General features: G+C 38.7%; 2 protein-coding genes across 3 annotated transcripts; one reads left to right on the top strand and one right to left on the bottom strand.

Annotated features, from left to right (window-relative positions):
• Positions 1 to 2,493: 2,493 nt before the first annotated feature.
• LOC129107768 (twinfilin-1-like) lies at positions 2,494 to 11,849 on the top strand. The gene is made up of 9 exons (XM_054619303.1): positions 2,494 to 2,604; positions 4,814 to 4,894; positions 5,053 to 5,231; positions 6,313 to 6,408; positions 6,607 to 6,711; positions 8,890 to 9,015; positions 9,535 to 9,685; positions 9,809 to 9,930; positions 10,593 to 11,849. Exons 1-9 carry the CDS (start codon positions 2,580 to 2,582, stop codon positions 10,755 to 10,757), a joined length of 1,050 nt encoding a protein of 349 aa, XP_054475278.1. The 5' UTR covers positions 2,494 to 2,579; the 3' UTR covers positions 10,758 to 11,849.
• A 14-nt stretch (positions 11,850 to 11,863) lies between these two features.
• Positions 11,864 to 18,462, bottom strand: irak4 (interleukin-1 receptor-associated kinase 4). Of its 2 annotated transcripts, none has more exons than XM_054619301.1 (11): positions 18,169 to 18,462; positions 17,897 to 18,042; positions 16,669 to 16,833; positions 15,510 to 15,673; positions 15,365 to 15,429; positions 14,874 to 14,988; positions 14,678 to 14,787; positions 14,147 to 14,333; positions 13,569 to 13,631; positions 13,049 to 13,213; positions 11,864 to 12,188 (listed from the first exon to the last, which is right to left on the bottom strand). In XM_054619301.1, the coding sequence occupies exons 1-11, from the start codon at positions 18,327 to 18,329 to the stop codon at positions 12,132 to 12,134; spliced, it is 1,398 nt and encodes a 465-aa protein (XP_054475276.1). In that variant the 5' UTR covers positions 18,330 to 18,462; the 3' UTR covers positions 11,864 to 12,131. The 2 variants fall into 2 exon arrangements, with proteins under 2 accessions (XP_054475276.1, XP_054475277.1); XM_054619302.1 differs by having other exon boundaries at positions 15,510 to 15,670.
• Positions 18,463 to 27,561: the final 9,099 nt, after the last annotated feature.

The raw sequence follows: 27,561 nt of genomic DNA, 5'->3' as shown, positions 1-27,561 counted from the left end.
TATGTAAATATTATATAAACAGACAGAAACTATTATAACTATTATATTGCACAGTGTATTCATTTGGGCTTGTCTGTCTATTGTATAATTTAATTTATGACTTATAGTCATCAATAAATCATTTGAACTGTCAACTGTGCTATGCATGCCTTATAGTTAATTTTAGATGTAGCACCAGCAGCAGTGGACTTCACTCAATATGTCCTTTTTAAATGACACGATTCACACCAATATTTTTGAAGAAGGGTTTACTTTGTTTAATTTATTGCAAATATTTAATTTAAGATAAGATACAATAAGATAATCCTTTATTAGTCCCGCAGCAGGGAAATGTACAGGGTTACAGCAGCATAGAGGATAGTGCAAACAAGAGACATAGTAAAAAAAACAAGATCAAAATAAGTACTGGTATTATAAATAAGCAAATGAGCAATAAAAAAAACCAGTAAAGAATCCACAGTAACTATTATATATACTATATGTAAATATTATATAAACAGACAGAAACTATTATAACTATTGTATTGTCTGTCTATTTTATAATTTAATGACTTATAGTCATCAATAAATCATTTGAACTGTCAACTGTGCTATGCATGCCTTATAGTTAATTTTAGATGTAGCACCAGCAGCAGTGGAGTTCACTCAATCTGTCCTATAGAATGACACAATTCAGACCCATATTTTGAAGAGGGGTTTACTTTGTTTCCGGTATTTCTCTGTGTGTTGTGACCGGTTCTGACCCACAGAGCTGATATTCCCTCTGGTGACAGGATGCTTTTCTATTCTTTCATTTATTCATTTATTTATTTATTAACGTGGAGGAGGAGGGGCATAGAGCAGAGACAGGAAGCCCGGCGGCTTACAGATGTTGCAGGATTAAACGCCAAATAAGATCTGCTGCCACGAGAGGCGGAAATCTCCACGTTGTCACACATCAGGGACCTAAATCTAAATGAAAAAAATAACTCACTTACTTTAATCGTGGTCCAACCGTAGTTAAATATATTAAGAAGCAATTTAATCATTTTAGTATACCACTGTAGGCTACACTAATGCCAGATAATGTATTTTAACATATGCAATTCAAAGCAGATATCGTTTATCGACAGTTGAGTTCCAATAAACCCATATTTGTTCAAAATGGTTTTTTTTAACCTAGTTTAAATACCCAACAGTGTCATAATACATGTTCCATGATTAAAATAAAACTGCATTATCATTTGATTATGTTAGCTTACTATTATTATTATTATTATTATTATTATTATTATTATTATTATTATTATTATTATTATTATTATTATTTTATTATTATTTTATTTTATTATTATTTTATTATTATTATTATTATTATTATAGAAGGTCCCTGGGCTGAACAACTTGTGTTGGGATCTATGGATGCCCCCTATGACCTATGACCTATGACCTGTCACATTAAAGTCTCCATCAGGTAAAGACCACAGAGAAACCAGGAAACTTACCAGAAGATAATATTTAACTTACTTTGCAGATCCAGACTTTGGATACAAAACAAATGATGAGCTTATGAAATATGATGCATTGACACAGATCAAAATACTCAAAGGAGGATGAATTATTTATATTTACCAAGGGCCCCTCCTCTACCAGGGGCTCCACAAATAAAATGCTGCTTGCAAGTTTATGCATAGAAATCAGATTGGAATGTAACAACTCGTATGGGCCGTTCTGCATACTGAGGAGGTTTCATTTGAATTTGCATTCTCCCCAAAATACTTCTGTACCTTTGAATTAAGTTCAATTTTGAATGGAGGACTTTTACTTATAAGGAGTGTTTTCCTTTTACTTATGAAAAATAATAATAATAATAATAATAATAATAATAATAATAATAATAATAATGATAACAAGAAGAAGACCACACGACACTAATACACTGTGCAATACAATAGTTATATAATAGTTTCTGTCTGTATATATAATATTTCAGTTACTGTGGATTCTTTACTGTTCTTTACTGTTCTTTACATTTGCTTATTTATAATACTTATTTTGATCTTCTTTTTTTTTTTTTTTTTTTACTATGTCTCTTGTTTGCATTATCCTCTATGCTGCTGTAATCCTGTAAATGTCCCCACTAATAATTATCTTATTTTATAATAATAATAATAATAATAATAATAAGAAGAAGAAATAATAATAATAATAATAATAATAATAATAATAATAATAAGAAGAAGAAGAAGAAGAAGAAGAATAATATAATAATAATAATAATAATAATAATAATAATAATAATAATAATAATAAGAAGAAGAAGAAGAAGAAGAAGAAGAAGAAGAAGAAGAAGAAGAAGAAAAACGACATGTTTGCTTTTCAAACTGTTTTATTAAGAAACGACCACAAAAATTTTAAAGAATAAAAAGTTTAAAAAAAAAAAAAAAAAAAAAAAAAATCGTTTGACTCCGTCACGTGATTTTGCTGCCGATGACGTCACACTCCGGGCGGGCCATGTCGCTGTAGTCCACTTCCTGCTTCTCTGCCCTGGTTTCGCCTGAACAGCTGCCTCAGCCCGTTTTTATCCGACGAAAGACACCATGTCACATCAGACGGGCATTCAAGGTAACCCCGCTCTGTCTGCTGGACACTGCCTCAGTCTTAGTGTGCGTGTTTTCTCTCTCTCTGTCTGTGTGTGTGTGTGTGTGTGTGTGTGTGTGGTTCCTCCAGCTTTGAGCACCTGCAACGAGAAGCTAACAGCGTCAAGTGAGCTAGCCACTCCTAGCTAGCTCCGAGCTACCGTGTGTGTGTGTGTGTGTGTGTGTGTGTGTGTGTGTGTGTGTGTGTGTGTGTATGTGTGTGTGTGTCCACTTTGAGGTATAATCCCCGGGTATTTAGCCACTGGTTTCTGGGCCACCTTAATCACGTTTTTTTTAATGCAAATGCATGTTAAGCCTTCTTAAACACAAAGCTTATATCCTGCAGAGTTAGTCTACATAGACGGGCGACGCCTTCATTTAAACCAGCCTCTGTGCCCATAGATGTATGACCAGCACTGGGGAATACCTGCACCGTGTCATTATCAGCAGGCACCACAGTAGGGCGTGACGTGCTGCTGTATAGGCAGTCTGTTCTGAGGTAAAACAACATGCACATTATGTGAGTTAATGATAGACACATGTCTCTTTACTTACACTTATACTTAGCCCATGCTGCATTTAACATATTCATAAAAAGCATTAGGTGTAATCAGTTGTGTTGTTACAATGTATTTGTCTTCCTTGACAAAATCAGACTTCAATTTCTATCATCCAAAACTCAGAGTCTAATATACAGTACCAGTCAAAAGTTTGGACACATCTAGTGTCTTCAGTATAGGTATTCAAGAGAACTACTAGTCACCAGAAGTCATAAGTGCATCTCCTTTCTTAAACAAGCATCTAAGAGCATAAACCAGAGCAAAAGTACAGAAACAAACTAATACGAATGCAATAAAGGAATATAATAATAAGTGCAACAGACTAATAGGAATACAATAAGTGCTAAGTGGAAGGCTCAGGGTAGTACAGTAGTTATTATAGCAGACTTCAATTTCTATCATCCAAAACTCAGAGTCTAATATACAGTGCCAGTCAAAAGTTTGGACACATCTAAAATATAAAGTAGTGTTAGTGGCACGCAACATTACATTACAGTCATTTAGCAAACGCTTTTATCCAAAGAGACTGACAATAAGTGTATTCAACATAGGTATTCAAGAGAACTACTAGTCACCAGAAGTCATAAGTGCATCTCCTTTCTTAAACAAGCATCTAAGAGCATAAACCAGAGCAAAAGTACAGAAACAAACTAATAGGAATACAATAAGTACAACAAACTAATAGGAATACAATAAAGGAATATAATAATAAGTGCAACAGACTAATAGGAATACAATAAGTGCAACAGACTAATAGGAATACAATAAGTGCTAAGTGGAAGGCTCAGGGTAGTACAGTAGTTATTATAGCAGACTTTTTATTTCTATCATCCAAATAGAATGATTGATTCTTTTCTTACATTAAGGCAGAGTCTAATATAGGACCCATATAAGTAAAGCTGCTTCCATTTACACACACCTGTCCATAGCTGACCAGACTATAAATGTAGAAATCATAGTTAATCCAAGCGCTTAAAGGGGACAAAGCCCCTGAGGATAAAACTGCTTGTATAATGTATTATGGTATTCAAACAGTTAAGATGACAACCCTATATGTGTTATAGGAAACGGTTGCTTCCTGTGTGATTTCTGAGAGAAAAAAAAGCAGTGATATTGCAAGCACATATGTATTCGTAATTTGACTTGTACTTCAGCTTTTGGTGGGTTTGTTCGACAGTCATTTTAGCTAAAACTGTTGATACGCTGATTTGAGTGACCTGTTTTATTGGGCCTGCGTTTTGGGTCAAGGGTGGTCAGCCTTCAGTCACATCTGTACCACTGAAGTGATCCTGAGCGAAACCCAACAACCCTCTGGTTATTCTAACAAATTCTAAACAATATATTATTTTGCTGTGAGTTTATTATTATTTCTTTGTTACAGGAAAAAAAATCATTTCTAATAAAAATAGAAGTCTGTTTAAAGGCACTATATAAGTATACATGTTAGTAAAGCTAAAAGAGAATGCTATGGTCGTTGTATAATGTGTGTTCACAGGTTAGTAAAATTCACAAAACTTTTGTGGTGAAACTTGCTACCCATGGCTGAAAGTGGTCATGTTAACAAGAGTCTGCTGTTACCAAGCCAGCATCTATTTAAAATAGCTGGAGACTGACGCCTTCTCTGTCTGATCTCAGCGGGTAACGATGTGAAGGACGTCTTCGCCAGTGCCAGGAGCGGCGACAAATATCGTGTCTTAAAGATCGTCATCGATGGGGGTAAGCCTTCTCCCAGAGTCCTGATGTTTGCTTACAGCTTCCTCTGCCAAAAAAACGCTCCACTCATATGTCTTCCCAAGCTTCCACTAAGGCTGACGTTAGAATGTCAACATATCGATGCACTGCTGACACTTTTGTTGCACACATCTGCGTTCCAGAGCAGCTGACGATGGACACTACTAAGAAAGCGTCAAAGAAGTGGGACCAGGAGTATGATTCCTTAGTGATGCCCCTCCTGGAGGATGACGTGCCCTGCTATGTTCTGTACCGGCTGGACTCCACCAACAACCAGGGCTATGAGTGGATCTTCCTGGCCTGGTCACCAGACAACTCCATTGTAAGGAAACCAAGACCAGACCGGCTTTAATGAATAGCTTTCCATACTTCGCAGCCTTTTATCCCCCTCTGCTTTTGAGTATAAGATGGGTGGGGTTACCACATCAAGGCAGCAATTCTGTGTATGCTGGTGAAAAACTGGATCCATGTGGGAAAACAGTGGATTCATGAGTTCCTAAAAGGCCTCTTGAAATCTAAACAGGGGTAGAGATTATGGTCTTTTCCAAATAACATGGTGCTCGATCTGAACCTCCCATCACAGACTTAAAATTCACCCTCTTAGTGCTTTTTGTTGATGTAAGCATATCTGGCTGTGTTTTTTCTTTGTCGTGCAAATGTGTGTTTTGCATGTTTTGATTTATACAAATTCACCCAAGTCATTGTCATTTGGCTCCATTACAACTCGATAAACCAATTATGGGATAGTGTCACTGCGATTCAAGATAGCCATTGAGAAACAGGCATACAAATGTTTCTATAGCAGTGGAAAGAGGAATGTTGCAAGGAGAGATCTGTGCTAAAATAAAGTGCCATGCAGGAAATCTTCTGGCACTGTAACTGCATGCTGGAACTGAGTTTAAATCCACTTTCTAGCAGCCATAACTGTGCTTAACATTCCTGCTCTCTTGCTCAAAGCATTCAGTGCTTCAGGTTGAGGCTTGCCTGGAAGTTGCAAAAGATTTCACAACCAGCGCCTGCTGCTCATTTGAGTCAACTCAAGTGAACTTTATTTAAATAGCCTTAAATCAAAAATATGTTTAAGAGGGCATTTAAAGGTCCCATGTGGAGTTTTTTTTTTTTTTACCAGTAGTAATGCTATGGAGCAATGTTTTAATGAGCGGGTCCCTTTTTGGTTTGTTCTTCCTTTGGTATTTAGTTGGCGTTAATGCCATGAAATGTAGCAAAGCAGCAGCAAAGGCCGGGAAGAAGAAGAGTGCTAGCATGTAAACATGTTGCATCTAGGGCGTTGGATGTTGTGCATGAATAAACACAACACAGTGACTGATCTACGTAGTGGACACTTATCATTTCAAGTTTCCAAATGCATGATTATTCTCCAACCTTTCTTATGTTTTCAACAGGTGCGAAATAAAATGTTATATGCTGCTACCAGAGCCACAGTGAAGAAAGAGTTTGGAGGAGGGCACATCAAGGACGAGATTTTCGGTACCACGAAGGTTGGTTCTACGACAGCAGCACATGGAAGTGATGTGAAAAGCTCTTTTGTGGCCTCAAGCTTCAGTCCCAAACATTCAGAAGCCAGAAGTTCAGCTTCACTCCTATACTTTTATTTATGGCAACTGACTTGAGAAATGATGTATCAATGAGTCAGTCTATGTTCCTGTATGATGTGTGACTGTGCTGTTTTCTGTCAGGATGAAATGACTCTCATCGGGTACAGGAAATATCTGGCCGCGCAGGCTGCTCCCCTGCCCCTCACCGCTGCAGAGGAGGAACTGAGAAAGATAAAGCTAAATGAGGTGCAACCACACTCACACACACACGCACACACACACACACACACACACACACACACACACACACACACACACAAGCAAAGAAACAAACAAACACAGAGGAGACATTTGGACTTTGTTGCCTGGTCATCATTTCCATTTGAGATCATTTTTGTTGTATGGCTTGCGTCTGTTCAGAGGTGGAAGTGGATAAGGCTGGTTCTCTGTTTCAGTTCTAAAAAAGGGGATGACACTACGTCACTTGAAGTTTCCATGGAGATAAAAAAAATGGCTTACCTCAGCTCACAGCAGTCTTCTTCCCAATCACATCTCGTGTGTGTGTGTGTGTGTGTGTGTGTGTGTGTGTGTGTGTGTGTGTGTGTGTGTGTGTGTGTGTGTGTGTGTGTGTGTGTGTGTGTGTGTGTGTGTGTGTGTGTGTGTGTGTGTGTGTGTGTGTGTGTGTGTGTGTGAGATCTAAATCCCATCAAAAAAACCAGTGCAGAGTATCAATGAAGGCCAGCAATGCATCCCTTCCAAACAGCACAAGGTCAGCAGCAGTGCAAGTGTGCATATGCTTGCCCGGCAGTATCAACACAGAGCAAAGATGCTGATGCATTAGAACAGCAGGATGTTGGCAGAGATGAATCCATTAGGCTTAGACAGCACACACCCAGAGCGCCACAAGAATTCCTGTTTACAGTCATAAATCCGATTCAGCCCGAGAGAAACGCAGTGTTTAAAAAAAAAAAAAAAAAAAAAAAAAAAAAAAAAAAAAGGAACTCTTTATGGGTGTTCAAATCTATTATTTCCATGTCGGAAGAGCTACATGCAAATGTGAACGCTCTGTAGCTTTTGAGTACTTGGCGGTGATTTTGCTTAAAGCACGGGTCAACTGTGTCATTGTGCTTTGACTTTGTTGTACTGTAACCTGATATTGCTGCTAATATGGAGGGCTTTAGGGCCGTTCCAGATGGACTCCACCAGACAGGAAGGAGAAAAGTATAAAAAAACAGCATCTGAAGTTTTACCTTTCAGGCTTATTGGGTTGTTCCCATGCATAGCCCTGAGAGAACTGTTCTTCTTTTTTTGAGAGACTACCTATTGTAATTACTTTTCCCCAAGCCTGCCGCGCACAAACAAGCACATTCTTTCTGACCATATAAGGGAGTGCTTTGAGTCGTGCACTCCCCTCTCCAAAGGATGGGCAATTAAAAGCAGCAGAGCAAATGGGAAGTGAGGTTTTTTTGCTCGTCCCACTTGACCAGCTGTTGAAGGAAGATAATAAACCATTAATCTGTACCGCCTGGATGAAAAAGACGCTATGAAATATTTATCATGGCTGTGCCTCGGAGACTGCCTGACTTTTACTAAGCAGATGGATAAAAGGACCGCAATCCTTTTTGGTATGCGAGGTAGCTCCATCGGAGGCTCAATCATGTTTGCACGGCATTTCATTTCGTGGGAGCAGGGATCTAAAAATAGATGCAATCCATCAGTGTAATCCCCCCCCAGCATTTCCACTTTTCTGTGTGATTTCGCGGTGGCGCCTCGTCACTGCAGATAAGAGCACCTCATGTAATCCTCACGCTCCAGCATTCACGCTACTTGTTGCACTCGTAAACCTTTTCACCCTCTGATAACATAAATGAGGAATTTTGACTGTGTTTGACTTAAACGAGTCAGTATAATGAGTGGAAACCTCCCGACAGAACATTTGTCCCTTCATATTACTGAATTTTAAGACCAGAGCTGACATCGGCAGCATGATGACATTATGTCACCAGGATGATGACATTATGTCACCAGGATGATGACATTATGTCATACCGTGGCTTCTGCATGTGTGTGTATGCAGACACATTCTTGTGAACACAATAAATCAAGAGCATGTTAAACGCCTACTGGATAGCAAAGGTTCCGTTAATCAATTCAGAAATAAATGTGGGTGTTTGTGCATGTTTCTGCATACATATGCATATTAATAAAGAGGTTTTTTTTTTTTTTTTTTTTTTTTTTTTTTTTTGAATGCACCCACATAAAAAACCACCCACGTGTTATTTTAAGGCAAATTAAATATTTTCTAAATACTGCCCTGATCAGCCTTATTAATGACCTCAGTCATGTGTTCATGATGGAACGATGGAAAGCTAAAATGCCTTTGTGGTTATGTGGTCTGTGTGTCCGTGTTCGTGGTGTGTTCAGGTGCAGACGGACATCAGTGTGGACACCAAGCAGCAGACTCTGCAGGGAGTGGCCTTCCCTATTCACAAAGACGCTGTTGCAGCACTGGAACGTTTTAGGGACAGAAAAATCAATTACGTACAACTGGTGAGTCCTCAGGAGCAAATCATTAGTGAGTAGGTGACCTTTGCTGGGTCAATAGTTTGATTAGGCAAATCAATTCAGTCTTTCATTATGTATTGTTTGGAGAGATAGAAATGTTTTTTTTTTTGGTCAGTGGTTAACAGACAAACACAATGAGTTAGTCATTTTGCCCAAAAAAGCCTTTGTTCTTCTCATTGAAATTCAAAGGGCTCGTGACACAAGATCAGATCAGTGCAAAGTACAAAGACATGATTGTGGCACTGTTGCTGCTTTGTCTCGGTTCCTTTTTTTTGTCTGTTATCTAAAAGCTTTATAAGACAGCAGTATGTTTTGTTCTGTTTATCTAAAGAACTGTTGAGTAAATGTTTAACTCAGACACCTGAAAGAGAGGGGAGATCTGTCTTTTATTTACTCTCCCCACCCAGATTCCCCAGAGTGGTCTTGAATTCAGTGCATGGACTTCCTGGTCACAAGTGCACACTACCAGCCTCAAGAGTAACTTTTCATATCCTATGTTAACAGGAAGTAGACGCTCAACAGGAGCTGATTCGGTTGTGCAACACTGAGCCAACAGAGGTGAAAGACCTGCCATTGAGAATCCCTAAAGAAAGTGCACGTTACCACTTCTTCCTCTACAAACATTCCCACGAAGGCGACTACTTACAGTCCACAGGTGAATAGTTGAGTCATTATGAACGGTTGACACACCCTGTTGTCGCTATACAGCTGTTGTTTTATGGCGCTATGAATGATACTTTGTGCCGCTCCCCTCATTGTCCTTTTTTTCCTTTTGCAGTATTCATTTATTCTATGCCCGGGTACAACTGTAGCATCCGAGAGAGGATGCTGTATTCCAGCTGCAAAAATCCACTGGTCGACATGGTGGAGCACAACCTCCAGATTGAGATTGAGAAAAAGGTGAGAAACTTTGTATAATGATAAAAGACTGTGTGGTCAACAGCATACACATCTTTACAATTTTTATTTCAAACTTTAAACCTTCGAAAACTTGCTTTTAAATCTTGAGTACTTCTCCAAGATATCAAAATTCAAATTCAGAAATAACATAATGAGAGTCATTTATTAATAGTTTAACACTTCATAATTTAGTTGTGCTTTATTAGGAATATATGCATCTGGTTTGATCTAGAGCTGCAACAATTAGTCGACTGACTAACTTTTATTTTTTTTGAGTAAAGATGCCCAAAAAAACCACTGGCTCCAGCTTTTCAAATACTTAACTTTGTCCTAAACTGAACTATTTGAATTGAAGTTTTTAAAGATAAATCTATTACTTGACTGACTATTACTAACTTACTTATGCGCAAAACTCCATGACATCCCTTTTATTCCAAATGAGCCTTCTCACTTCAATCCAGTGAGAAAAGTCCAGCAGACACAGGACAGAACTGTCTCATTTAAAATAATTAAAACCATTACTATGTTTTGAAGAGCCTTTATGGGAAAATAAATTCATGACGGTAGAAGCTTTTTCTTCTCAATAAGAACATGCATTGTTTAAACTAAAGGGTGTCCGTGTAAATTGTTTCAGCATCGTATATTTTTTTCCGCTCCTCCAGCTGGAGATTGAAAGCGGGGATGAGTTGACCGGTGATTTCCTGTACGAGGAGGTGCATCCCAAGCAGCATGCACACAAGCAGGCCTTCGCCAAGCCCAAAGGCCCCGGGAAGAGGGGGGGCCGCCGCATCACCCGACCCCCCGCAGAGGCAGACGAGGAAGATTAAACAGACCTCAGCACCCGACCGCCACCTCCACCTCCACCCCTATCACGTTCCACAGTGGAGCATTCCTGCGATAGTGGGGGGGGTGGTGGGGGAATCATATATGACACGCTTGTTTAAAAGAATAAGACAACAACTTCAAAATTCCCACAAAGTCCCCCAGAGACCCAACTATGCACGCCAAGGAAAACTGAGCAATGACACACTTCAGAAAATTCCATTTGTAGCTTGCCAAATGGAAGCATATTCATGTATGTTAGCACAGTCACAAGAATTAATTCACAATGAGTCAAAGAGTCCCAAACAAAGTTTTTTTCCATTGTTGCCAGCTGTGAGACTTTAAAAGGTGTTAGTTAGAGACTAATGTGAACTTGCGCCAATATGATAAAAAAAAATCCCCCCATTTTTGAGTTCACATGCTCAAATTCTTAACTTGCATTCCTTCAGTCTGTGTCAATTAATGTTTCTGTGTCTAATGTGTTGAACATTTGTCTCCTACTGTTTGTGAAACGCGGTGCTCCAAAGCAGAAAAGATAGAATTATCCCACTTGCGTCTATTGGTTCATTTTAACAGTGCATTTTATATTGGAAAATTGACTTCTTTTTTGATATAACTGTGGTTTACATGAAAGAAAAAAAATCATCTGCTGAGAAACTTATTTTTCTATGCAAGTGCTGTAAATGTACATACTGTAGCTGTGTGATGCTCTATGATTAAGAAACAGTCAGGTCTGTTCTGGTGATTGTCTGTGTCGGTGAGGTTCACAGTGGAAAGAACGGGCTTCCAGAAATATTACATCAATATTTCTCAGATTTCCCTCAGAGGAAGCTACTCAAACTTTGCCGGTTCCCACCCAAGCAAGCGGATAGGAAAGGGAACACTATTAGTACCTTGATCAAAATATTGCCACATCCACTGGTCTACTGATTCATATTAGGCAAACTACTAAGCTCACCTCATATTCTGAAGGGAAAATCATTTCCTTTAAATTCATACTGTCATTCTAATAGAAAAACAAAAGTCATGTTTGGTCTTATTTGTTTTCTTACAAACTTTCTTTTTAAAGATGAAATAAACAAAATATTTAAATCACACTTTTTTTTGCTTCATTCATTTTATTATTTGACAATAAATACATGACAAAAAGTAACCAGAATAGTTGCCTTCAGTCTTTTCAAACCTGACATAATAGCCTCAGAAAATGCTGTAGAAAAACTGTAATACTAAGGTGAATTCCTCATTAAAAATAAACTTAAAAAAATACATATTGATGCAAGAAAATACTTTATTTAATACTTTTAAATTAGAATTTGTCAGTGTGTGCACCGTGACTAAAGCAGGGTCAGAATTCTTCTCTGGGATGCTTTGATTCACTCCTATTCCTTAAAATCCAGGGAAATACTTTTGACGACTCCTTTAAGCTCCAACAGGACCTGTAAAGACAGATATGAATATTAATTAATAACATACTTGGTCTACAAATAAAACAACGTTTTAAAGAAGTTTACATAATCAAAGTTAATCCCACGCTATATTTATTTTTCTCGTATTCGTCACGGTTTGATTCACATGTAAGCTTTATGATTCTTTGTTTCCTGAACTTGGCCATCTACCAAATGGAAGCAATAACATAACATCTTTGAAGGCAAAATATATTTAGTTTTTTCATTTAATAACAAGACCAGAGCACAGCCTCAGTTATATATTTCTTATTTAAACAAAGGAAAATACTTCAGGGATGCAGTTGCAGAGTTCAAAATTACATTTTTTGTCAACAAATCCCCTAATAAAAAAAAAAAAAATATATATAAGCGTCATAAACAACTTGTTAATTGTTGTTAAAGATTGTTGTTGCTAAAAATGTACTTAAAACACATCCACAAGCCACACTGCTGCACTGGGTGACCTTTTCCTTTATTTTGATGAAAACCCTGTAGTTTACTTTAAGTTGATCCCTCATACACAGTCCTGTGGGCATAACAGTCCAAAACAAATGCACAATCTAATCCTGTTTGAGTATCTTTGGCCAGAAACTACATTGCCCAGATGTTTTGGGAAATTAAACCTTTTGAAACGGAAACTATATATTTTTATTTCGTAAGATTTACATCTTCGGTATAAGACAGGCTGGGAAAGCCAAAAAGTATTGAGAGACAGATTAAGACGTTGGTGGTTTAGGTTATTTCATGGGATTTGCTGGGACTTCCTTCACCAGATTCATCAGTGCTCCTGGGTAGTGCAGACGTCAACAGTAGCAGTAGCTCAAACTTTACGTCTTGATATATGCCGGTACCTGTTTGATGACCGGCCGTCTGTTTTTCCTGTCGTGGAGGCAGTTACAGGCCAAAGAGTAGACACTCTCCACCTGGCTCAGCTCCCAGTCTCTCATCTTTTTGTCCAGGAAGTCTTCAAACGTCAGCTCCTCGTCTTCATCATCTATATCATACCTCATCTCCATCTGGGAGAGGGAGGAGGGGAATCACACTAAAGGTGACTGAAGGCAGCGATAGACTCAAAAAACTATGATTTGAAAAATACATATATATATAAAATATTGCTTACTTTGAAAGTTAGTATTATTGCTTTTGTCATGCTGGATGAACTTAATTTCTAGTGTCCACTTTCACTCCAAAATTTGTGTTTCATCATTTGTACAGCAGTTGATGTTGCAGCACAGATCCTTTGAAATCACGCTTTAATGACTACTAACTGATAATGTGCCGTTACTAATTAAAAGCAAAGTCTGTAATAAACTGTCATCGTAAACTGTAGCTTGGAGGATGTACAGTGAAAGCCTCTTTTGTGCTGCTCACCAGAAACTGTGGCTCCCGGTTTTCATCGGCTGGCGGGAGTCCAGACAATATTTCCAACAACACCTGTAGATGGCGGAGAGATGGGGGTCAATCACATGGCTCCGGACGACAGGAAGCCTTTATTACTCCACCATGTGCCAGGTAGCTTCACAGACACTGTAGTGTTTCCACAGCTGTTTTAATAAGACCTATAAGCTGTATATTCTGCACTATATGGAAGGTCAGACAGGTTTATACGCTGCTGATCCCATAAATCAATCAACCTATGTCATAAAAAAAGATAATATATTCGACATGTACAGCTACTAATACAGTACAGCTGTGGTACTCTACTGATTTAGATTCTTTTGTAGAAAATAATGACAGATGATACGTAACAAAGAGCTCTATTTTCACAAATGGGAAGAAATGTATACTTTAATGGTTATGTGCTGCAATTATGCACGTGTCAGTACTTTGAAAAATCCTTGCACTCAAGTAAACTGCAGAGTTGTGTTTTTATATTTTTCGTGACAGTTGCAGTTTCTTCTTTCCTGACATAATATCCCCCCCTCTGTGTGTGCGTGCAGAAGGCCTACCACTCCAAAGCTGAAGACATCGGATCTCGGTGTGATCTCTCCTCTGAGCGCCTCTGGTGCCATGTACGCACGGGTACCCACAATCCTCTCCGTCATCATGGTTGTTGACGTCCGCTTGGCCGACGCCCTCGTCAGCCCAAAGTCTGAGATCTTTGATACAAATTTTTCATCTAACAAGATATTTGCACTAAGAGGGGAAAAAATACATTATGAGCTGTGAAACATTAAGTATATCTCATGAAGTGATGGGGTCAAAGAGTGATCTTTTCATCTATCTCTCGACAAAAAGAAGCCAATACACATATATTTTCCCAAATGTGAAACTATTCCTTTAAGAAAAGATCATTTAAAGGGCAATGCGTCATGTTTAATGTCACAAATGCGCAGGAGAACAGCCGATAAATACTACTGCAGAGTCATTTGTCCCGGGATTGCATGTCGATTTTGACCTTTCCCACTAAACACAAAAGCAAGATGTAAGTTGGTGTTTGTTTATTTTTTTGTTCAGTGGGCAAAGAGTCTTTTACGTACCTTTTAACATCTCTGTGGATATGATGGTTGCTGTGCAGATACTCCAAGCCATTGGCTGTCCCTTCAGCTATCAGGGATCTCTGTCGCCATGACAGCGGAGGACTTCCCTCCTAAAAAAGGACAAAAAAAGCATATCATCAAACTATCTGTGTAAAAGCACTAGAAGTCAAGAGTCTGTGGTGTAGACGGTGCTTACCAAGCAAGCTAGTCGGTCTAGCAAAGAACCGTTGACCATAAGGGCGTACACCAAACAGGGGTGCTGTCCATCACAGGAAAATCCAACCATGTCAACCAAGTTGTCATGTTTCAACCTATGGAACAGAAAGTATCAAACCAGACCTGTGTTTTGCAAATATATGAATCATTTTGTTAACTTATGTTGGGCTTAAAGAAATAGCTGGACATTTTGGGAAAATACCCTCATTTGCTTGCTGAGAGTTAAACCAAAAAAGCTCACTGATCTCACAAAAAGATTTTTACAGTTATGGCACAACCGATATCTATATTAACCAATTACATTTATTTTTAGTTGTTACAAATTCTGGGTCTGCAAATCTATTGAAACTGAATGTAATTGTTTGTCCCAGGCTTAATACAGACTGCTTTACCTAAAACGTTATGGTGACGAGGTGGCTGTGAGTCACTCAAAAGCAACCTGATTAACAAGTACATAGACAGAGGACGTACACTTGCAGAGTCTGGATCTCTTGGTTGAACTGCACTCGCAGCTCGTCCAGGGAGATGTCCTCCATCTAAATGAGATAATATTTTACGTTGTAATTTGGGAGAAGCACAAAAGTATTGAGATTGGCACGACAATGTTTTCACTTACTGGATTGAGCTTTTTCACTGCAACAGGTTTGTCATTAAGGAGACCTTTGTACACGGTGCCAAAGCCTCCCTCTCCCAGTCTGCGGCCGCCGTCTGATATGGGGCGGTCATCAAAGTTGCCTGTAATCCTCATCAGCTCATTGTACAAGAAACTGGAGAATCCTACTGAGAGACACACAGAAAAAGGGTCAAATTGACGGCTGTGGTTAAGGTCCCATTGCTGCCACCTGCTGGTCAATTCTGTAAAAACATTCTTTTTTTTGTCACAGAAGTGGCATCATTTACAACTTTGCATCTGCAGAAATCAAGATAGGTAGGAACTCAGATAAAACAGCCTCGTTCATTGTGGTGAATTTGACAGATATAGTTAGATGTTATCTCACAAATTAAGATTTTACACACCAACATATTGGTTGTTTAGAAAATATGATGCAATGTTAAAGATTTAACTACCCAACAGTATATAAAGTATATTGTGTGGGCCACTTTTTTGCACAAGTACTTTTACTTTTGATACATTTTGCCTTTAATACTGTTGTTGTATATATATATATATATAGTATTTTTTTAATTGCATGACTTTAACTTGTAATTAAGTAGTTTTGTATTGTGTTAAGTAGCTTTTACTATAGTAAAACATCTGAATGTTTTTTCCTCCACTTCTTGTTTAAAAGTAAATGACAGCTCTCAATGCTTCTTATTGTTTTTATCATTACTGTTTTTATCTTAAATTATTGTCTGGTATTTTATTTTTGTATAATTTGTAATTATCAGACTTTGTTTGACCTGCACTTCTGTTATGTTTCCTGATTCCACCACGTAAGGCACTTCGTAACTTTACGTTTCTTATTATTATTATTATCATTATTATTTATTAGTTCATGTTTTATCAACCCACATGTTTCTTCCTTTCACAAGGGGGATATGATATTGAAATAAACAGCACAATCTAAACTCAAGTTGAGGTTTCTAACTGTCAATGACAGTTTGTATAAGGCCATAGGCTTCACCACCTCCTCTATACAGATTACCAGGACTACATAAATAAAAAAAAGTCATATTCATATTAGCCTCTCTATAGGTGACTGTGTTAACATCAATCATAAAAATCATCTTGAAATAGGGCTCAATTCAATTTGAAGGGAAAAAAAGTGCATCACCTGTGTTGTCTGGCCCACTGCTCTCCAGAGGAGCCTGTGGCAGCAGAACAGTGATGTCCGGTGGGGGTCGTGTCTCCGTCTCTTCCAGTGGTCTAGTTGAAAGCATGTCGTATGTTTCCACATTTGGAGAGGCCTGCTGTGTCTCTTGTGATACGGCATTTCCCTCTGTGTGTGGACATAAGAAAAGACATCAAGTTATTTTGTTCATATGGTGCACTAGTCAAAAGAACGGTTTTAATAACTTAAAATGGTTGTGATTGCTTTGTGAGATGAACATTTATGCATAATCAAATTCTTGACACAATAATATGTTTGTATTGGGAGCCTTTATGTTGTGCATTTCTGTGTACATTTTAAGTATATATAAATGTTCCCCCCTTTGAGTTGTACGGCAATTATTTGACTTCTGATTTGATCCTGTATGTCAACTACTGCACTTCTTTCTTTCTACGTGGTATCATTGCGTGTCATCGTGTAATCCCACATCAAACAGGCCATTTCTTATGTATGACACAAAATATATATAAAAATATGTCTGTTGGTCTGCTTTCAATTATGAAAGGGGCGGCTGTAGCGTAGTGGAGAGCAAGGTAGTTCTCCAATCAGAGGGTCGGTGGTTCGATACCCGGCTTCGGCAGTCGATGTGTCCTTGGGCAAGACACTTAACCCCAAGTTGCTCCCATCGGTGTGGACTGGATGTTGCATGAATGTTAGTTAGAGTCTGATGGTGGCACCTTGCATGGTAGCCTGTCATCAGTGTGTGAATGGGTGAATGATATGTAATATACTACTGATTGTAAGTCGCTTTGGATAAAAGCGTCTGCTAAATGACTGTAATGTAATGAAACCTATTAATATTTGTTACATGGTAAATGATTACATGGTAGTGTTTGTGTCTACCTGCCTGTAGGCTTTAGATGGAAAGTACCCAAATCTGGTACAAAGCCTCTTCTCTTAGTATTACATTTATGCTTTTTATACCTTGACAAATAAATGTAATATAAATCAAATTCATTAAAGAATGATAATCGAGTTTCTGTACTTATTAAGTCAAAATATTGAACAGAAGTATCCAACTTTCTCACTAAAATGATAAAAATAGAAGATTGGATGTCTGTTTTGTTGAGGATGATGTAGGTGTAAGTGTGACCATTAACAAGATATAGGGTTATAGGTACATTATGTATTATCTATGATTATCATACTGCCATTTTTTTAAAACCCATACCAGGTAGCAGGACACTTGCAGCAGCAAATAACTTGTGACTCTTCAAAATGTCCACCAGTTCACCCACTGTGCTGTTACTGGTCCCCCAGTCAACAAGCAGCTCCACTGTGGGACTCTTACCCTGAGCAACAAGGCCTTCAAACCTCCTGAAAAACAATACCAAATATAGATAAATAGATGGTTAGACAGATAAATACTACTCCATTTAAACTGAAACAATAAAACAATGAATACATCTGCATGTGATGTGCTGCGGTCTTAGGTTCACCTACTTCATATGGAGCAGAGAGTACCTCAACTCACCACTCGGCTTCCGTATCGAGGTAATAACATCTTTCCACCTGTCTTGAGGGTCTAAAAAGTCGGACAACCTGCGACGTAAACTGTAACTGAGGCTCCGAATATAAGTAGCAGAAGTTACTGAGTTATTCATTCTAAGACAAAATACTGACACAAGCTCACTTTGTGTTTTTATCTCACAGTTAAACCGACATGGTAAACAACTGCACCCATGAAAACAGAACAACAGCAAACGGGTTTTTTGCTCATGGTCTAAAATGAGTATTTCCGATATTGAGCAACTTCCCCAAACGTAACACAGCAGCCCTGTCACACTTTAGTCTCCACCTCCAACGCGGAAGTAGAAGTAGTGATAGTATAAAAGTGCATGCTAGACTGTGTGCACAACTTTTTCACACTGTAGAGCTATTTAATTTAGTTAGACACTAAAAGTGAACATAACAATATAAAAGAAAAAGGGAAAAACAGAGATATTCTGTGCTTTCCTACATGCTCAGGTGTGACAGTGCCCTCTAGTGGACAGAAACTGGAATTCACTTTTTCAACCAGCTTGAGTTTTTTTCATGATGTTTTTATTCCAAGTTATTATGACAGTCATTTCTTTACACCACCATACCATATGTGTTACACTGCCCCCCTGTGAATCTTTGTATTTATTGTACCTGCAGTCTGGAGAATCTTTCCATCTAAGTAAAAATATTAAAATAAAAATGTACTTACAATATTAAAAGTAAATGTACACATTGTGCAGAATTACCTCTTATAGGGTCCGCATTACCCCATGATATCAAAACAAGAACAGGATTTCAGAACATTTTGCAAAACATTTTAATATCACATTGACATATAAGTATTCAGACTTGTTGACATGATACAAGATAATTTAGCTAAGGTGCCTCTAATTTATCATGATCATTTTTGAGATGCTTTCACACCTTGATAAGAGTCCACCTGTGGTTAAGTTAAATCGATTGGCCATGATTTGGACACTTGTTATGTCTGGTCATGTCTGGAGAAAAACCAGGCATAGCTCATCACCTGTGCTTTACCATCCAAACAGTGAGGCATGGTGGCGGCAACACCATGCTGGGGGGAGGAGAGCCCGGCCTTGAACCTTAATCAAACATCACAGGAGAGAACTGGAGATGGCTGTCCACTGACAGCCCACATCCAACCTGGCAGAGCCTGAGGGGGGATCTGCAGAAAATCCCAAAATCCAGGTGTGTTAAAGCTTAATGCGTCACACATAAGAAAACTTGAGGCTGATATCAGTGCCAAGGGTCTGTGATGCTTTGGTTTAGCAAGATTAATCTTAAATCCTATTGAGTGCAGATTTATGAGGGGGAAAATAGAGTGGACATGCAGCTGTGCTGTTGTCAGCAAGAAACTGATTTGAAAAGGTTTTTATGTTAATGAGTAACACTTTAGAACAGTTGTGTTAGTACTTGCACTAAAGATATAACTTTATAACGACAGCAGATTCTACTCAGCTTTGATTCTGCCTTATTATGTTGGCAGTTCTGGATCAGATTTACCCCCATGGATGTGGTATGACTGGCTGATTACAAGAAACAGGTAAGAACTATGCTACACTGTACATTTGTTTTTCCTAAGAAGGTCACTTGGTTCAGCTGAAACCACTGGCCATCCTGGCAAAGTACACCACACACACGCAAGCGTTCTCTTCTTTCAAACCTTCAAGCGGCAGGAAACCAAAAAAACCTCATCAAACCCAAACTCGTCTCAAACACCATGTGCCAATACGCAACACAAATGAAAGCATCGGCTTTAAAGTGCATAGAGTACATTAACTCTTATGTGTAGCAGCAATTCTTGATCTGTTTATGGTGTACTTGTTGCAATTTACACAGTGTTTGTTGAATTCTGATCAGATCCATGTGGGCTTGAAGGCCTGGCTGTAGCTGGATGGGTTGAGTAGTGAGTTGCGAAGTGTGTGTGTGTGAGGAATATTATATTTTAAAAAAAGAATGCGTGTAAAACCATTTTATTTGAGTGTAATCACAGCTAAAATCTAACACTAAAACCAAGCAGACACATGCAATGAAACTAAAACTACGGAAACTTTGTGAGTGAAACAGAATTTCAAAATGCAATTAAAAACAGATGATGTATTTTAATAATACTGATATGTGTGTTTGTTTTTTTTGGAAGGCAGTATGAAGTTAGTGGAAACACTGAACAAAAGCGTACGACTAATGTAACAAAAATCTCCCATAACAAACGCAAAAACAATCCTTTTAATGTCACATTTGCTTTTGAGAAAAATCTGACATGCGAATTTAATATGCTTTTTCACAGCTGAGCATCATTTCATTTTATCCTCATGCAACAATGTGATGATCAAAGCAGAACGTCCACTGTCACACGACACACAGGCCTGTTTTATTATGTTTTTAGGCTAGGTGGATGACACTAAGCACGATGCTCTGCTTAATAAAAGCCCTCTTGTAATTCTTTAGTGACTCATAAACTAAGAGAGGCTGCATTTTCTTTCCACTAATGGACTTTTTTATATCATCTGACAATGCATGCACATGGCCCGAAAAACATAAAAAGGAGACTTCACCACACGTGTAAACAAAGTGCAATTAAGTTATTTGGTATGGAACAGCGTAATGAGAGCCATTACTGCAATTGTGGCAGCCAAGAGTATGTATCCTCTTTATAACGCCTCACAAAAAATGTGTGTGCGTGCTAAATTGGGGTGTGAACACAAGCCAGAGGTGGTGAGCAGGTTTATGTCATATTTGTAATGTAAAGATATTGCCTGGTCTCTGAGTGACGTTCAAAGGAGCCTCACGTTTGATGAGGACCTGCGACCACAAGCCGCTGGGCTCTCAGATTAATGGTGTGTGTGTGTGTGTATGTGTGTATGTGTGTTTGTCTGTTGGTGTCATTGCGTCGGCGGGCGTGGGATAGCCCTCACACCTGTGCACAGGGGATTCTTTGAAGTGCCTAATCGTCTCCTGCATGCCTCCTCTAACCTCGGTGGCACACACTGTTCACACGCAGAGACGGGGAGCGATGCCAAACTCTGGGCTCTCCTGTGGTGAGCTGGGAGATGGAGTGAGCTGAGGGAGGGAGGAAAGAGAGAGTGTGTTTAAAAGTAAAAAGATTGAAAGAGAAGGACAAAAATGTTGTAAAAAGGGAAAGCAAACTGAAGAGAAGGGCACACACTGACTATGAGAGAGGAGGAAAGAAGGAGGGTGAGAGGATCTGAGAAAAAAGATGCGAAAGGTGGGAGGAAGGTTTCCAAGGGAAAGTGGAGAGGGAGGTCCCCCACGGTTTGGGAACAAGGGCAGAGGCAGGAGAAGTGCCAGAGTGGCTTAAATCACCAGGGAGAAACTCTGCAGGTGGAGGAAGTGATCAGAGGAAGTCATATGATGTCCAGGAAACCTCCAGGGTAAACAAGGACAGATGAGATGAGAGCTGGTGCAGGACACAGAGGGCCAGATGTGTGCCTCTCATCCATCATCTTTACATGTCTGTTTTTCTGACAATCTTTCAAAACCCCCGTTTTTGAAGGTTTGTTTATCTGGATCCCATAATATTCCATTTGCACTCAATTAAGAAGGTAAAACTAAGAACGTAATCCAAAGAGGGTTGCTGGATGTGACATATTTTATTCAATATACACAACAATAGAAAAGGTTAAATGTGTATGGAAATGGGAAATAACATTAATATAAATACATATTTGTCATTTTAAAACCTTTAAATGCTGTTTTTTGGGGGGTTTATTTGGTAGTGCACATTAATAAAACATTTCTGTAAATGCGCCAGAGTTAGCAAAGAGGCTATTTTTCATCTGTAGTCCCTAGAGAGATGTTTCAAAGTCACCCTAAATATAAATCCTAAAGAATATAAGTTATAAAATTATGTTAAATAGAACATGGACTAAAAACAAGATTATCTTGCATTGTTGGACACTAAAAACATATATATCAGAAGCAGAATACATAAAAAAGCATGCAGAGTATGTAAAATAGTGTCAAAATAGTGGTTCATCAAACAATTCAAGCCAAAATTCTACCTCTGCAACATTTTTCTGCAGGTCTTTAAGGATTTTTGAAAGGAAATCTATATCTCAGTTAAATCTCTCCTCGCACCGCTTATCAGGCCGAACACTGAGGCTACTAAGTAGTTAACTGTTTAACACCTAGAATGAGGCGGCAAAGCAAAACCCCCTCTGATGTACGACTGCAAGCGTCGCTGTGAGTAATTACTGGCTTCAGACAGGTGCATCCAACTCATTAGACGGAAAAGCGGAAGATTTATGTTCACAAGTCAACACCACGCGGGCCATGTTTACAGTCGCTGTGATTAATTAGCAGTCTCGTCGTGTAGTGTAACAGTTCACCAGAGCTCATCAGAGGTCTCTCGCACGTCGGAATTCAAATGAGCCAAATGAATGGGAGGACCCATGGGGAGGCCGAGAGGAGCAACGGGGGGTATGGGCCCAGCATCAGGGTCCAATAGAGGAGCCTCAATGTATGCCTGTACGCCCGCTGCCTGTACACACAAGGCTTTACTGTGCCACTGATGGACATTGGGAGTTCACTGCTGGGAGTCTCCTCTCAAACTTTGAACACTGTTGAGTCAGTTTAATGTATTTTTTTTTTAAAGGGGAACCCCCCGGGACTCTACATCGGTTTATTAGCTTTTGTTTTGAATAGGTTTTATCGCTATATCAGAACATTTACAGCTTTGTTTACACTTCAATAACAGCCCGACCACACTGTTGCATGCTTAGTATGCTGCTTTTGTTCCATTCAGGAGACTGTAGTTACTTATGGAACACATAGAGGGCAGTAGTGGCTTTGCAACTTCTTATAATTGACCATTGAGCTCAACATGAACACATTCTTAGTGTTCAAGAAAACGGGATATGAATCAACCATTAATCACATAAAAAAGAATGAAAGGACAACAATCTTAGAAAACAAATTTAATTTTGTGCAGAGCTTACAAAGACTGTTGTTCATATAACATGAGACAATATGACTCAAGTCATAAATTAAAGCCATTTTTGTTTTTAAAGTCTTAACTTGAGCACAGCAAGTTCTTAAGTTCTCATTTCCTTTCTGTAGACCGTAGCTCATCCAGGAAAACATCTGTAGCAGCTGTTTGCTGGTCCAGTCTTTTCACTGGGCCTATGAAACTCACACACATGCAAACACACACGCACACATCAACAGCTCATCAGGAGTCTACTTCTAAGCGGAGATCTGGCGGCATCTTGAGTGGCAGCTCGCCGTTGCGTTGCACTTGAGCAGTCACCGACACTGCCTGATTGCAGGAGGTTGCCCTCTCATATTCCCTCATAAAAAAATCTCTGGCCACAATCCCAAAATGATCTGTCCAGCCGAGCGCAGCAGCATGAGAAAGAAAAAAAATCTCCACTGCTTGAAGGCTTCTTGTTAGTCGAGTGTATTCTGGGACATCTGGCAAAAAGCCATAAGTCGTGCATTGCAAAGCCATACACGCAAGCACCTGAATTTAACAAGGCAAGACACATGGACAGAAAGTTTAAGATATATATATTGTTTTTCAATATTGTTCATTCATTAAATATTAACACAGAGGTGATGGAAATACAATTGAAATAATACATTTGCTCTAACAACTACTTATGTGTCTTGGTAAGAAATGAAAAAGACTTGATCTGATAAAAACAGCTATTCCACAGCCAGAGATTACGCTTGATGAGCATGTAGCTATATGTATGGCTGTAAACCAATGTCATTCAAAAGTCTTACAGCAATCTGTTTCCACTTTTAATTGTGCTGACTGCAAGTTCGTCAAGGCCATGCTGCTGCTGCTTGTTATGAACCCAAACCATATTATATTGTCATTGGAAACATGCAGGTTTAGAAATGTATGAAATAAGAAAGTTGTGATGACATGTAGGGCGTTGTGTGTGGGGACACATTCACTGGTGGACATGTTTCATGATAAAAAATTCAAACACTGGGCGGGATGATGAGATGAATGGATCTGATGGTGGCCCTGACCTCCATTTGTTTTTCTGGTAAACCTGTTAAACTAAGATTATTTCTATCTGTTTTACAATTGATATTGCTTAATGTGAAACACTTCCTTTTGTTTGTTGTTATAGTATATGTAGATTTCAGTTTAGTAAGACTGGTTTGCATATTGTTAAACGATTCCATTTGTTGAATCTATGTTGATTTATTATGGCAGTCAGTGGAGAGTTGGTCTGAAAGTTTGGAAATGATCATCTCTTACATGCTCAGCAGTGATTTGTCCATGTTGGCCAGGATCCCACGATCTCCTGAGGAATCTGTTAAGTCGACTAGCATTAGCTTCTTGCGAGTCCTCATCTTTACTATTTTCTATCCTTGAGTTTTTATTTATCAAAGTGTTGGTCTGGACATCAACAGAGCTTTCCTGCTCAGTTTTAATGAAGGATATTATAGATCAGTGGTGGATTTTAACCAAGTACTGTACAAATTTGAGGTACTATTCCCTTTTTTGCAACTTTATACTTATACTCCACTACATCTCAGCGGTAAATTTTGTACTCCTCTTCATTTTTCTATGAACTTTAGTTACTTTTAAGATTTTTTTATACCTTCCCTGTTCAATGAAAACCACATTTGATGATTTGAATGTTTCTGATAAACAGAGGTGTTCCTTAAAGGGTTGAGAGAATTCTCCAATTTCTTAAATTAAATAAACTATTTAAAAACTCTTTGGGTTAGATGAAAAATGCAACGTCACAAAGCTGAAAATGGGAATTTCAGTTTTTAGAGAAAAGTGGCTCTCACAGGACAAACAAATGGCGATTTTATAGAATAGGATGCTTTGCAGTTGATTAAACTCCCCAACAGTATATAAAGGAGTTACATTTTTCACAACCTTCAACATCCATACCAGTAAAATGCAACAGATTAATGCAGCATATTAATCCAGAAAAATCATATATAATAGTAGAATAGAACATTTCACCGAGTAATAATTACTTTTACTTTTCATTCTTCAGAAGATTTGGATGATAATACTAACCTACTTCTACTTCAGTAAGATTTTGAATGCAGGACTTTTACTTTGTAGTGGAGTATTTTCACAGTGTGGTATTAGTACTTTTACTCAAGTAAAGGATCTGAATACTTTATTCATAAGTCATTTTTGTTTACTTTAATCAACGATTCTTTGATTTTTGTACTTCATACAGTTTTGTCTCGTATCTGTTTCATAATGAGAGCTGTCACTTTGTATTGTCCGTACACAATGCCTCACTTCCCCGCGGTCAAAGCTCTAAAGTGCACGGTGGTTCTCGTCGAGCCTATAACCTCCATTGTTTGGATCCAAACTTCTATGGGGGATCCTTTTGTGTGGGCTCACCAAGATATAACTGGGGCTTAATTCATGGGAATGGGGCGGCTGCTGCAGGTCAATGGTGACCCTGAATGCTGAAAAGGCCTTCTGATCTTCTTGAAGCAAATCACTGATGCTAGGTAACCCCCTGCCACTGATGCTTTGCTCGACTGAGGGCGGAGGTGAAAGGAGCCAGCGTGGCCCTTTGACATCGCAGCCGCGACCCTGTAATCCAACGCTCGTCAGTGCTAATCCATAGCTTCACAGCCACAAAGAGTGCAGCAGCACATGTGTCTCCATTGCTAACGTTCCCCCCCCAACATTAACGACCAACTAGGAACCTCAATACACAGATGAGCGGAGGAAAACAAACAGGCTTGTTAGTTAATTTATCTTTTGATTCTGAGAGGAAAAAATGATTTTCAGAGGTTTCATCCTTTAACAATGGCAGATTCTGATGGGCTGAGTCAAGGGTCAAGTCACTGACATCTGAGTGGGTTTATCCCCCTTTTTCATTCTTACTTGTGCCACGCAAGTTTCCATGAGAAATGCCAAAAACACTGGAGAGATGTTTAAAGATGTCAAGAGGGTTTCGACCCCAGGTGGGCCGGTACACTAATCTGCTGGAGCCTCTGCATACAAAAGCTCTTTTTTTTTTTAATGGTTTACAAATTCCTAATTTGTTGAAGGTTTTCTGATCTCTCTTTTCTTGGTTTTTCCCCTGTATTGTCATCCTGTAATACTCCAGTCTTTGGTTGGATAAATAACCCAAGGCGGATTGGAGTGGTGGTTCCCATCTCTCACAATGAGCTCCTCTGAGACTTCAAAGCAGGTCTATACCTCAGCTTTGAGGTCTTGAGAATATTATCAGGTCACAAATGACAAAAGACCACCACAGGTGGTTTATTCTTCAAACTGTAAAACAATGCTCCATCTTATTTGTTCCTCACTGTTTCTTGAAAACCTGTTACAACACGTTGATGGATGAGGTTAAGTGCAACGCCGATGAAAGAAGAGAAATAAAAGGGTTGACACATTGACAAACATTGAAACCTTTTAAATTTCCCATGTTTGTTCTTTAGTGGTTGAAATAATAAGACACACAAATACAGCATAGAATCCTTTTTAATGATTCACTTGGAAATGATCCAGTCCTGACCACTTGGTAACAGCGCAAGCAAATAAAAATAATTATTTTGTAGAGATCTTAATCTTTTTAGGTCTTTTATTAATAGTTTAATCAGGTGGTGTTGATGGAATTAGGCCCACCCTGTATGCTCTCTTTGAATAACCTTCTCTGTTAAAACTTGCTTAATCCATTATCCGTAATATATAACGGATATACAAAAGAAAATATTAGTACCCAAGTTACAGCTCCTCAGCGGCCCATGATTGTGTTCTCTTTGTGGTCAAATCATAAATCTCATAATCACTCTGCAGCAGCACAAGTTTCCATTCATTATATCGAAGATTGTGTTTATCATGCGATTCATCCCTCCAAATCTCCAAAACTAAAGCCGTTTTGTCTCGTGAATTGATTTCACTTCGGGTTAACGCCCGACAAGTCCTTGTAAAGCACCCTTAACATGCAGAATCATCATAATCCCATGGATTTATCCTTTATCCATAGTGAAAACTGCTGGTGGCAATGTTTAGTGGACTATAAATAAGAATAAAGGGGGCTGTGGATGATATGGAGGATTGAGCACAGACTAAATCTATGGATTAAACAGCACAACAATGGTGGACAGGATGGTCATGTGTGTGAGAGGTATGGACATAAATGGCTCTTTTGTTGATGCTGCCCCCATCATGAGCACATGAGGAGTTTATTCTTTTTTTTCTTTTTTTTTTATAAAAACAGCACAAGCAGTATAACGTTTAGAATATTATGAATTTAAAGTTTACTTGCTTTCGATCCCAGCTTTTGAGTTTTTCTTCTTCTGGCCTCTTCAGCGAATGTCATCACATGACCCAAATAAATTCACTGGATTATTAGATAT

The sequence above is a fragment of the Anoplopoma fimbria genome, chromosome 19 (genome assembly GCF_027596085.1).
Source record: "Anoplopoma fimbria isolate UVic2021 breed Golden Eagle Sablefish chromosome 19, Afim_UVic_2022, whole genome shotgun sequence".
NCBI classification, from domain to species: domain Eukaryota; kingdom Metazoa; phylum Chordata; class Actinopteri; order Perciformes; family Anoplopomatidae; genus Anoplopoma; species Anoplopoma fimbria.
The sequence above is the reverse complement of the archived record's forward strand: the minus strand, read 5'-3'. Positions and strand labels throughout refer to the sequence as shown.

What these genes read in the sequence shown, in the direction of transcription:
- irak4 (XM_054619301.1), bottom strand. Translation starts at nt 18,329, where the DNA reads ATGAATAACTCAGTAACTTCTGCTACTTATATTCGGAGCCTCAGTTAC. An exon ending in GAGATCCAGACTCTGCAAGT is followed by an intron (nt 14,989 to 15,364) that starts GTACGTCCTCTG and finishes TCTGTTCCATAG; the next exon opens with GTTGAAACATGACAACTTGG. An exon ending in ACCGGGAGCCACAGTTTCTG is followed by an intron (nt 13,214 to 13,568) that starts GTGAGCAGCACA and finishes TCCCTCTCCCAG; the next exon opens with ATGGAGATGAGGTATGATAT.
- LOC129107768 (XM_054619303.1), top strand. Translation starts at nt 2,580, where the DNA reads ATGTCACATCAGACGGGCATTCAAG. An exon ending in ACATCAGACGGGCATTCAAG is followed by an intron (nt 2,605 to 4,813) that starts GTAACCCCGCTC and finishes GTCTGATCTCAG; the next exon opens with CGGGTAACGATGTGAAGGAC. An exon ending in AGATTGAGATTGAGAAAAAG is followed by an intron (nt 9,931 to 10,592) that starts GTGAGAAACTTT and finishes CCGCTCCTCCAG; the next exon opens with CTGGAGATTGAAAGCGGGGA.